Below are 12,586 nucleotides of genomic sequence, written 5' to 3' on the forward strand. Positions count from 1 at the left end.
GAAAAATGGTTAAATATTCATATTTATCCGACTTTAAAATCACGAATTTCTAGAACGACTGAGTCGACATCACCGCTGCACGCGTAATTTTTTAGCACCGTAAGGGAAAGGTTAAAAATGAATTCATGGAATAGAGGTGACGGTTAATTCTTGTCGGGGAGTTTACACAAAGTAGCGGTGCGGAGCGTGCGCTGGCCAGAAACCACTGATCAATGTTTCAACCAGGAGCATAGATCAGTGGTAAGCGTACAATGCTTTCAATTTCAATTGTCACGGGTTCAATCCCTGACTGTACTGCTGGCCAGACATTGAATATATGACTCCAGGGTCGGTCTTTTCCTATTAGAGTTTTCCAATTTATTTGATTTCATTAAAACGGTTCCAAAAAATTGGCAACCCTGTCCTATTTTCTCGCAGAATTCGAGTTTAAAGCATCTCGAATTCGCTGATTTAAAAAATGCTGCAAATTTATCCATAGATGTCTCTATAATGATCAATCGATGTTTGTAATTGGAGTTGAATAATACTTACAATCCTCATGTACAATATTTGACCATAGATGTCGTTTAAAATAAAAAAAATAGCAAATGAGATGGTTGTATACCTGTATACAACTAAACAAAATAAATGTTCCGACTTTTGTAATGACGTGTGGCAAACAGTCTTATTAACTGATTGTCGATTGGCATTATTGACGAGTTGGCATTAGTGTCGGCCCAAGCGGAAATACGCGACGGTCGACAGAGTTCGAGCAGACGGCGTACGGACAACTTGTGTTCCGTACGCTCCGCTGAACCACCACGTGCAAATTTTACATTTCAATAAACTACATCAAACCATTATCGAAGTCTTTTCCATGATGGTCACTTCGAACCGGACACCAGTAACCTAGGCCACAACACCAAACGGACAAACCAATAGGAAAAAACGTGGTCGAGAAAAAATGGATGTCAATTAAGAAATCGGTATCGTTCCTTTGTTACTATCCATACCTTTCCAATACTAATAACATGTTTGCTTCTATTTCAGCAATATATTGATTGATGTACAGAGGTACATGACCGCGTGATTGACGCAGAAAATATATAAATAAAAACATAACCTACAAAGACGCATGGGACACAGAGGTAATCCAAAATTATCGGAACGATCACATAAACATCGTAAAGGATATTCAAGTAAGTGAATGTATTCAATCTCAGGCAATCTGTTCAAAAGGCAATCATGTGGGTAGGTCAGTTTTAAAATATGTTTTAAAGTATAACAATTAATTAACGCGATTGTATAAAATAATATCGCGCTACGAAGGAATGTTTCATCGGTCGCATCGAATTTCGTATTAAAAGTGTAAAATCAGATGTAGTGTAAAATTAGCAAAGCACGTGGAGAATTATACTTGTAGCCCCAAAGTGGATTAAATCAAGTACATACCGGTATATTCATATCGGTAGATCTTTGTTTCTTAATGTGTGTAGAAACACCCTCCCCCCCCCCCCTTCCACGATAAATGTGGAATTATACTTGTAGCCCCAAAGTGGCTTAAACCAAGTACATACCGGTATATTCATAGCGGTAGATCTTTGTTTCTTAATGTGTGTAGAAACACCCTCCCCCCCCCCCCTTCCACGATAAATGTGGAATTATACTTGTAGCCCCAAAGTGGCTTAAACCAAGTACATACCGGTATATTCATATCGGTAGATCTTTGTTTCTTAATGTGTGTAGAAACACCCTCCCCCCCCCCCCCTTCCACGATAAATGTGGAATTACACTTGTAGCCCCAAAGTGGATTAAATCAAGTACATACCGGCATATTCATACATCGGTAGATCTCTTTGTTTCATAATGTGTGATGAAACAGTGGTGATTTAAAATAAATCACAAGACTTGTAGCCCCAAAGTGGTTTAAATCAAGCACCCACCAATTTAGGGTTGTAATTTCTTCCAAAATATGTTGGATAGATTCTGGTGATAATAGTTAAAGTAGAATATTAAGATTCACGGTTAATCATTGAATATTATTACCTTATCTCTACGAATAGTTCAATTGACAGCTATAGTAGAGAACAACTGTATTTATGAGACGAAATAGTGCAACTTTCTGAAACAAATGTCAAGTGCTGAAAACGAGGAAATAGAAGCTTCGACTTCCAAGTCGCATAAAGGTCGAAATCCAACTAGGGACGTAGAACCTATTAGAGACAGGTCAAGCTCTAGAATACATCAGACTCGAAGTCAGACTCAATCGATAGAAATATTAGCGAAGGAAAATAAAGTAGAAGTTATAATGACGTCAATAGAATTAAGGTATTCAGGCGCGGTACAAAGACTAAAAGGAAAAATAGATAAATCCTCCGAATTAGATGAAGGACAGTATCAAACCATTAAAGAAGCATACGATTATGTCCGAAAACTCCATTACGAATATTTAGATAACCTTACAGACATACCGAAAGCGGCCAAAATAGACGAAGAGTACGATGCAATTACAATAACAGTTAAAAATCTTAAAGCAGCATTAGATTGCCAATCCTTTCAAGATAGTAAACTAAAGGTAGAGCAAGCAACAATTAAATTTGCTAGAGATAAGTTACCGACGTTAACCATTCCCACATTTCAGGGAGATCCATCTGAATGGCAATCATTTCAACAAGCTTTTAAGAATATAATAGGAAACAAAACGGAATATTCGAATGTCACTAAATTACTATATTTGCATCAATCATTACTCGGTCCCGCTTTAGCAGCTGTATCAGGGTTAGATATTAGCTCAGACAATTATGAAATAACGTGGAGTATTTTAGACAAGCAATACAATTTACCAAGACTTAATCTTAAAACTAGGATCAACTCACTTTGTGACTTAAAATTAATCACAAAGGAATCACATATCGAATTGAGAGATCTATTAAATAAGGTAACGGTGTGTATTAAAAACATTGAATCATTGGGTTACGCGAGAGAAAATTTAGATCCATGGGTAACATGTTTAGTTCTAAGGAAATTACCATTTAGTTTATTAAAGGACTGGGAAACATCTCTGGTTGACAGAGAAATGCCACCGTACGAGAAGTTAGAAACGTTTCTGCAGAATAGATGTAACGTATTACAATCTACTGCATCTGTAATTACGGTGAAAGAATTCCCTCATAACCGTCAACGAATCAGGAGAACTCATGTCGCGAACAAAAACCCATCAAGTAGAGTAAACTCATGTGCATTTTGTCGAAATAATCATTTCATAGGTAAATGCGATAAATTCAAAGCAAAATCCAGTTTGGAAAGAAATGAATTCGTTAAATCTAATAACATGTGTTTTAAATGTTTAAATTCATCGCATAAGATAACAAATTGCAGGTCTAACTTTAATTGCTTAAGGTGCAAACAAAACCATCATACTTTGTTGCATCAGGACGATACATTTAGTTCAAATAATACGGGAAGGAAGTCAATTAATGCTCATTCTACTCATTTCTCTCAAAGGGAGATAATTTTACCCACGGTACAAGTAGACATTATAACGTCCAATGGAACGGTCGTTAAGGGCCGCACATTATTAGATTCCGGCTCACAAGTCAACTATGTTACCACATCTTTCGCTAAGAAGAATAACTTCAAATTAGAGAAAATCTCTCAAAAAATTGTAGGTATCGCTAATCAAGAAAGTAGCATTCGTCACATCACCAAGGTGACCATAAGGTCTTCAACCACTAATTACTCAACCAAAGTGTTGTGTTTGGTATTACCAGAAATTACTGGCGAAATTCCAACTGTGAAACTGGATCAACAGTTAATTTCAATACCAGCGGGAATCAAGTTATCAGATCCCCTTTGGAATAAACCGACGCCAATCGATTTATTGCTCGGCGCCGAGATTTGCGTTCATGCTATGAAAGCAGGAACCATCCAGTTAGGAAAAGGTATGCCTATCTTAAAGGATACCGAATTCGGATGGACAATAGTTGGTCCATATCCCGAAGTAAATAATGCTCCAGGGAAGAGCCACATAGGCTTAAGTCAATTAGACAGTCACATTCAAAACTTTTGGATGATAGACCAGGTTCCTATGGTAAAACATCAATCTCTTGAGGAGAAAAGATGTGAGGAACATTTCCAAGCACACACATCACGAGATAAAAACGGTAGATTTTGTGTAGCTTTACCATATAAAAATTCCCCGGTAGTATTAGGAAGTTCATTGCACATTGCGGAGAAAAGACACAAAACTTTGGAAAGACGTTTTTTAGCCAATAATAATTTAAAAATGGAATACAATAAAGTTTTAGAAGAGTACATAAATTTAGGACATATGTCAGAGTGTGAACCTCCGGAGGCACATGAGGTTCATTGTTATTTACCTCATCACGTCGTGGTTAAGGAGTCTAGCCTTACCACTAAATATCGTGTAGTTTTTGATGCGTCCGCGAAGACAACGTCCAATATCTCACTAAATAATATTTTGATGGTGGGACCTAGTGTCCAATCAGATTGGTTAAATTTATTTTTATTAAAACTTATTGAACTCATTCCTCAGACAATCTTCAAAAAATGGAAGGATTGTCAATTATCCAATACAGTCATGAAACTTTATAAAATTCCTAGATTGATAATACTAAATAATGCCATTAATATACAGGCACACGGATTTTGTGACGCATCCGAGAAAGCTTATGGTGCTTGTATTTATGTAAAATGTACTGATCAATTGGGAAATTCCAAATGTCATCTTGTGTGTTCTCGTTCGAGAGTCGCTCCGCTCAGTTTTGTAACTATTCCGCGTTTAGAGCTGTGCTCCGCTATGTTATTATCAAAGTTAATGAAGTCAACAATAGACCAATTAACAATTCATATTAATGAAAAATATTATTGGACGGATTCAACCGTCGCATTGCATTGGATTAGAGGAGAGTCATGTAAATGGACCACCTTCGTTGCCAATCGAGTGGCCGAAATCCAATCAATATCTCAACCCATTGAGTGGTACCATGTCTCCTCTACAGACAATCCAGCAGATTTAATTTCTCGAGGGACTCAACCATCAGAATTAAATCATAATTCGTTATGGTGGGACGGCCCTAGTTGGTTGAAATTAGATGAATCACGATGGCCTCGAAGACCTCCTGAGATCACAATAGATCTTCCAGAGAGAAGGGTAGTCACTAACGCTACCCTTGTGAGGGAAAATAATTGGATAGATAAATATTCTCATCTTCCAAGACTCCTTCGAGTTTTATCATATGTTCGTCGGCCACTAAGGAATAAACAATTAAACGTTAAAGAAAATAACGAACCGTCCGCTTTAGAATTAAAAGATGCTTTAAATAATTTGATAAGGTTATCGCAAATGGAATCATTTCCATTGGAATATCGTTTGCTGAGCAAGGGACATCCAATTCCCAGTAGCAGTAAATTAGCTAAATTGTCCCCTCTATTCCACGAGAATTTAATTTGTGTTGGAAGTAGACTTCCTCTGGGAACAACTCTATCAACGTCACCCATTATCTTGTCAAATAAGCATAAACTTACACACATGATTGTCCGAGATGCGCACTTGAAATATATTCACTTGGGTACTCAAGCCTTACTGTCGTTATTGCGGCAGACCTATTGGCCATTGGCCGGACATAATACTGTCAAAGGAGTGGTGCGTTCATGTGTCATTTGTTTCAGAAATAAACCACTGTCACACAATAGATTAATGGGATTACTCCCGCTTGAACGTACCACTGCGAATTTTCCTTTCAGTCATGTGGGGATAGATTTCGCAGGACCTTTTCCTGTGAAGAGTGGTTGCAATAAGAATTCTAAGATAATTAAGGGTTACGTTTGTGTCTTTGTGTGTTTTTCCAGTAAGGCAGTTCACTTGGAACTTGTCGGAGACTTAACGAGTTCAAATTTCTTAAATTGTTTAAGAAGATTCGTAGCCAGACGTGGCAGGCCCAATACGATATATTCCGACAATGCTACTAATTTTGTCGGTGCAAGTCGTGAACTCGTTAATTTAGTAAAATTAATTTACGAACGTCCTCATGAGGAGAAGCTACTACGGTATGTAGCCTCCGAAGGGATTCGTTGGAAGTTTAACCCGCCAAGGGCGCCTCACATGGGAGGGCTGTGGGAAGCAGCGGTTAAATCCATGAAGATTCATTTAAACAAGGTGTTAAAGGCCACCACCTTAAATTTCGAATCATTTTGTACGGTATTGACTCAAATAGAAGCTTGCATGAATTCCCGTCCTCTTAGTCCCTTGTCTTCGGATCCACTAGACCTTTTACCCCTCACACCTGGACATTTCTTAATTGGCAGATCCTTACTCGCTCTTCCAATGGAGGTTAAATATAACACTAATGTCCATGCCAATCTGCTTCAGATACAATTGACCACAGCAGCATTTTGGAAACGTTGGTCGGCGGAATATTTACATTCTTTGCAGTTACGACACAAATGGAAGAAGGACTCGAGCAACAATCTGAGTGTGGGTCAAATGGTCCTGTTAAAGGAGGAACACATGCTGCCAACCCGATGGGTCTTGGGTCGAGTCACTAAATTGTATCCCGGACCAGATGGCAGAGTTCGAGTCGTCGACGTCTTTACTGCCAGCGGAGAGTTTCGTCGGTCCAGTCATCTAGTGGCGCCATTGCCGATTCTACCACAAGGACCACTTGACAGGAAGGAAGATCAGCAAGAGGGAGGAGAAACAGCAGCTTCAATTCCGTCAACTTCGGTAGCTTAGTTTAACCCGAAGACACTACCCCCAACTCATATTACTTATTAGATGTAATCATGAGTTTAAATCAGTCAATGTTAATAGTAGTACTCCGTAATTCACTTTAATTGTGTTGTGTGTATAATTTAAGCTATTTTCATTTTAACATTCGGCAGTATATATCTCCGAATTTAATCTAATCATTTTGTCTTTATAATATAAGACTTGTCTCATGTCATCACTCGGAAGGATTATATCCGAGTTTAAAATAAACTGTTCAAATTTGACAGTTAAAATTAGATTCATGATTTGTTAATGTTAGTCTCCAAGCCACACTTAATGGAGCATCTTAAATTATTTCATGTCTACTTAATTATAACCTGCCGGGAGTCATCCGCAGGTCTTATGTTTCTTGTTATGAAAACATAAGTTAACTCTTACTGTTTATAGTATTTATGTGAATCATAGAATAAGTAAATATTATAATACTGAACATTTCGATGTAACGTAGAGACATCTATAATCATAGTTCGCCTTCATTTCCTGCTTGTAGGAATGAATGAATGACTTTCCAATTTACTTTTAATTTAGCAATGTTTGTGCTACTTGTTGATGAAATCAAGTTAACTTAGGAGCATTACACTCACTAATCAAGTTTAGTTGATCGGTAATAGCTGATCTGTCTTGACAACTGTAACAGTGTCAACATTGTATTGTCTAAGTTAACATCAAGATGAGGAATGCTTAAGTTTTAAACCATATACAGTCCACTCTCTCTTCTTTAAAGTAAACTTATCTTGTAATGCTTATTCACAGCTTCAAAGGAGATTTCAAAAATTTTAATGTAAAGAGAAACAACATTCACCAGAGGTATACCTATAAGTTGAAATATTACTGAACCAATAAATTGATTTTATCCTCACACTGGATGAGGCAAAGGTTTCATTATTCACCCTCTATTTAATTATTTTAAGAGCTATGATTTATTGTAAACGACTCGTCAGTAATGCTGTAACTCTGTAGAATAACTGTATTGTTCAACAGTTTTCCTATGTGGGACTATGTTCCGACTTTTGTAATGACGTGTGGCAAACAGTCTTATTAACTGATTGTCGATTGGCATTATTGACGAGTTGGCATTAGTGTCGGCCCAAGCGGAAATACGCGACGGTCGACAGAGTTCGAGCAGACGGCGTACGGACAACTTGTGTTCCGTACGCTCCGCTGAACCACCACGTGCAAATTTTACATTTCAATAAACTACATCAAACCATTATCGAAGTCTTTTCCAATAAATAAGCGATTTTTATTTTGTCACTGGTGTTGTGCTTGTGATTTCAACGTGTAGTTTCGGAAAGGAATTGATGCTCAAATTAAAATAAAGTTTTATATTATATATAAATATAATGTAAGGTAATTTATAGGCGCGCGTACGTATTAATAGTAAAAAGTTGAGTGCGCGCATTACACGCTCGCCGATTCATCCCGTTTACCCGTTCGAAATGATGATTGAATGTGTGTGTGTGTGTCTCTTCGTGGATGTTTGTATTATTTATTTTTTTATTTACTATTTCGCCATAGTGACATTACAGATCAGCTCCAAGTCGTCACTATGGCTTGTATGTGTGTACTATGTATGTGTGTACGTTCCTGTCGCTGACGTCACCCGTCGCTCGGCCTGACGTCACACATGTCAGACGCTCCACACACCCCCCCACTTCCCCGCTACCCTGCGTCTCCTCAACCACTTAACCACTTGTCTACTTGACTCTGATTGGCTGTGTCTTCACGCGTCCGTCACAAACATACCCACATACATCGCGGCCGTTTTTACATACCTCCTTTACGTTTCACATGGCTTTCGTGTAAGTGGTCATTTTTATATCTTATCTGATCGTTTTCATACTTTGCCATATTGCTCATTTTGGTCATCAATATACGTTAATGTATCGTCTGCCATTACGTTGGAGATAAAATATCGTATACAACGCGTTTTAAAAACGGTGCCCGTAAACCTTCCTGACGTTTAATAAGCGTTCGTCCCGTGTCTTCCAACCTGTTCGCCTTGATATGGCCATATAAGATTTTAATTGATTAAACGCCTATAATTCACTCTATATTTTATAAAATTTGCTCTATAGGTTCTCGTTATCTCTAATATTTAAATATTTATAGTTTTAACTCTCATATGTATATATAAATTTTTATATTCCTATATATTACTGTGATCTATCGGATTTTTATTATGCATTGCTTTTCTTATACATTAGTTTCTTATACCAGTTTTTAATATTCATATTACTCGGTTTTTATATTTTTACTTTATCTACATAAATACCTAGTACCAAACAAACATACATACATACAAAGTCTCATTCTAATTATACATATATGTATGTATATTAGATAGGAATCTTGTGAAAATTCATCGCATTTTGGTACTCGTGCCTCCACTTCACAACTACTTACTGCATTTTAAAATGAAAACTTAACGTAATACTAAAAGCATTTAATCAAAGAACTTTTAAAACAATCAAACCTAATGAAATACATATAAAATAAAATTGAAATCATTGCACGGCGCCATTTCATTTTAAGTCACACACAAAAGAGCAATTATAAGTTTGATAATAAATTGAATAATATCGTGCAAAAATTACGCAATGCCGCATTCGAAGCATTGGTATAGGAAATTCCTTTTTCCCATTGTATTATATAATTCCGACTTTATTCTCGATCTGATTTCATATACAGAGAGTATGTATAGCTATATAAGGCATCGAATTTTATAATACGAAGGTATCTATGTATACTGAGGTCTTATATTCGTACGTTTGTCTGACTTTTCCATTACGTTCTATTGTACTAGACAGAGGTGGAATATTAATAAGTCCAATCTGATCTGTATGCAAATGGTCTCTATTCATTTTAATGGATCTTTCGATGATAAAATTTTATTTCTTTCCATTTTCTGCCTACGATGGTACTACGCTTAAATATCGGTCATTCGGTACGAAATCGCTCCGCATTACAATCGAAAGACTGTCTCCGATTATATGCTCGTAGCTCTAATCTATGACTGGATATATGTCAAATCCTTTCTACGTTTTTTATTTATCGATTTAATGCTCAACGCGAAGCCCTGTGATCGATAAAAAGGCAATCTGTTCGGAAAAAAGAATTGTGTTGCCGAAAATCGAAGACAAAGCCTTACATATATCATACAAATGTATTTCGACTTATAAAAAATATACTTGATATAAAGGTTTTCCGCTTAAATTACAAACATATATTTTTTGTATCTAAAAAAATGCATTTAAAATAGTATAAATTGAACTGTCATATTTTCTAGCGTATGCGGTGACAGACAGACAGATAGACATACAAACAGACAAAAAGACATTCAATTTTACATATATACATATATGTATACCATACTAACACACTTGTGAAGAGTCTCGGTGATTACATCAAAATGTCTATACCCTTTAGATATAAACACAGATTACCTAAGCACAACATGTTTAGGTCATCGACTTGAGAGTTTTTAATCAATATTATGTATTAGATGTATTATGAGCATGTATAAGAATTATAAATAGGTTTGAGAGCTCCTTTTCCTATTATTCTGTACATTAACATTAGAATAATATAATAATATGATTAATAACAAAATTAAATTAAAATTGTAAAATAGAAAATGATCTACTGATAAGTAGCTGTTAAAATAGATATAAGATGTATTGTGAATATAATTTAGTTTTAATAAAAGGCATATTATATAGATTTTAAACGATTGATTCTCCAATATATGTTCGTTTCATATTTAAATTAAATTAATATAAAATTACAAAATTATCATGATTGTAATTCATCTTATACAACATACATACATATAGTAGTACGTTAATGTACTTCATCAAAACTTGAACTAAATGAAGCTTCGCAACACAAGAAATTCCAAAAAGAAATGAACACAACTCACGACACCCTTAAGAAATTTCCGAACATGTCAAAATATGAAAACGAAATAATTCTAAGGCTCAAAATTAAAGTAACCTTGCGCACGTCTCTTTTTCCATTTATCATTCTGAAACGCCCGCTGATTGATGTACGAACAAAGGGGTGATCATTAATTTTCAAAACGAGCCCACTGTGATATTTCAAATCTGAAGAAATAATAATACACATCGTTCCAGATCTAACACACACACACACACACACACTCAACAATAACAATTAAGTTTGTTTAATTATCGTTATGAAGCTTATATGATATATCGTTACACATATGTAAGTGCGAAAGCTTGTACGTACACATACATATGTGATAAATTTTGGAAATTGGCTTATGAGCCGAAACGTTTATCAAAATTTCAATATAGCTCGCGAATCCGGGGTAACTAGTACCCACGTGTGTACACATATGTACCCTTTGATGGAGAACTATGGTTATTATGTCGGTCGGGGTTTCACAGACCCCCACACGCCCTTTATTTACTCGGGAAACCGGTCTCGGGGCTTACGAGTGAAGCTTTTCAAAGCTTTCCGGCACATATACAACATATTTATTTATGTGCATACATCAGGGTTGTGAAGTCGTTAAAAAATTACGACTCCAACTCCGAAATTTTCACATAATCCGACTTTCGAATATATCTAACCAGTAGCGTGGACTAATTTTATCCATAGATGTGGATGATTAATGTACAAAAAATATTGTTCTGTATAAAAATGCTTATTGATCGTATTTGCAATATTTGCAATTTAATTTTGCATATTTGACCATAGATGTCATCTACAAAAATGTGAAATTTTATAATGATTATGTATTATATGTATGTATATAATATGATATGTTTCTTGATCTGTAAAAAGTACACTCATCGCTTTGGATGCAATTGGTTAGACGAGTGTGCATGATTAATTGAATAAATAAATAAACTTGAGATTTCCAAGAGATATAGGAAAGGAGATGCCAATTTACAGGAATCATTTCATTTTGAACATCAGAAAAATTAGCAAACTCTGATAGGAAAGGATCGACCTGAAGTCACAAACCATGGTCTGACCAACAGCTACTAGTGGGAATCGAACCGTGACCACTCTGCTAGAAAGCATAATATGCTTACCACTAGTACACGCTGCTTAACACTGATAAACTGACAAAAAATCAAACTCCATCTAACAAACAAATTAAGAATATAAAAAGCATAAATACGAATCAAATCTGAGTCGCAGTCGCCGGCATTTTTACATACCTCCTTTGCATTTCACATGGTTTTCGTGTTAGTGGTAATTTTTATATCTCTTATCTCTTATCCGATCGTTTTCATACTTTGCCATATTGCTCATTTTGGTCATCAATATACGTTAATGTATCGTCTTCCATTACGTTGGAGATAACATATCGTATACAACGCGTTTTAAAAACGGGGAAAGTAAATCTTCCTGACGTTTAACAAGGCGTAAACTGTTCGCCATGACACGGCCTTATCAGATTTTAATTGTTTTAACCGCCTATAATTTACTATATATTTTATAAAATTTGCTCTATAGGTTCTCGTTATCTCTAATATTTAAATATTTATAGTTTTAACTCTCATATGTATATATATAAATTTCAAATTTGGCGTCTAGCTTCATGTAATGTAATACACGATATATATTGATTTTTGGCCAAATATGTCAAATCTGACATTTCAGTGTATATCTCTTCAGTGAGTTTTATCTGCGAGATAAGTATTCAATAAAAAGTTACGTTGTATCTTATTCTTAATATGATTTACAATAAACTTACATACATTTAGTTTTTTACAATAAGCTTACATATGTACATACATCACAAACAATTATTTTTAGTTATCAGCTGATTTTTAA

At 35.7% G+C, this 12,586-nt stretch overlaps 2 protein-coding genes across 4 annotated transcripts in view; both read left to right on the top strand.

Annotated features, from left to right (window-relative positions):
• LOC143909282 (uncharacterized) overlaps nt 1-12,586 on the top strand; it is a 464,755-nt gene that overhangs the window by 144,520 nt on the left and 307,649 nt on the right. The gene's annotated exons all lie outside the window — the stretch shown is intronic.
• Nucleotides 714-12,586, top strand: part of LOC143909277 (uncharacterized) — a 35,485-nt gene continuing 23,612 nt past the window's right edge. The window contains exon 1 of the mRNA XM_077427186.1: nt 714-8,005. Coding sequence (XP_077283312.1) covers nt 2,111-6,733 — 4,623 coding nt within the window. The 5' untranslated portion in view covers nt 714-2,110 and the 3' untranslated portion in view covers nt 6,734-8,005. The remainder of the gene's footprint in view (nt 8,006-12,586) is intronic.

This window comes from Arctopsyche grandis, chromosome 3 (genome assembly GCF_051622035.1).
Source record: "Arctopsyche grandis isolate Sample6627 chromosome 3, ASM5162203v2, whole genome shotgun sequence".
Taxonomy (NCBI): Eukaryota; Metazoa; Arthropoda; class Insecta; order Trichoptera; family Hydropsychidae; genus Arctopsyche; species Arctopsyche grandis.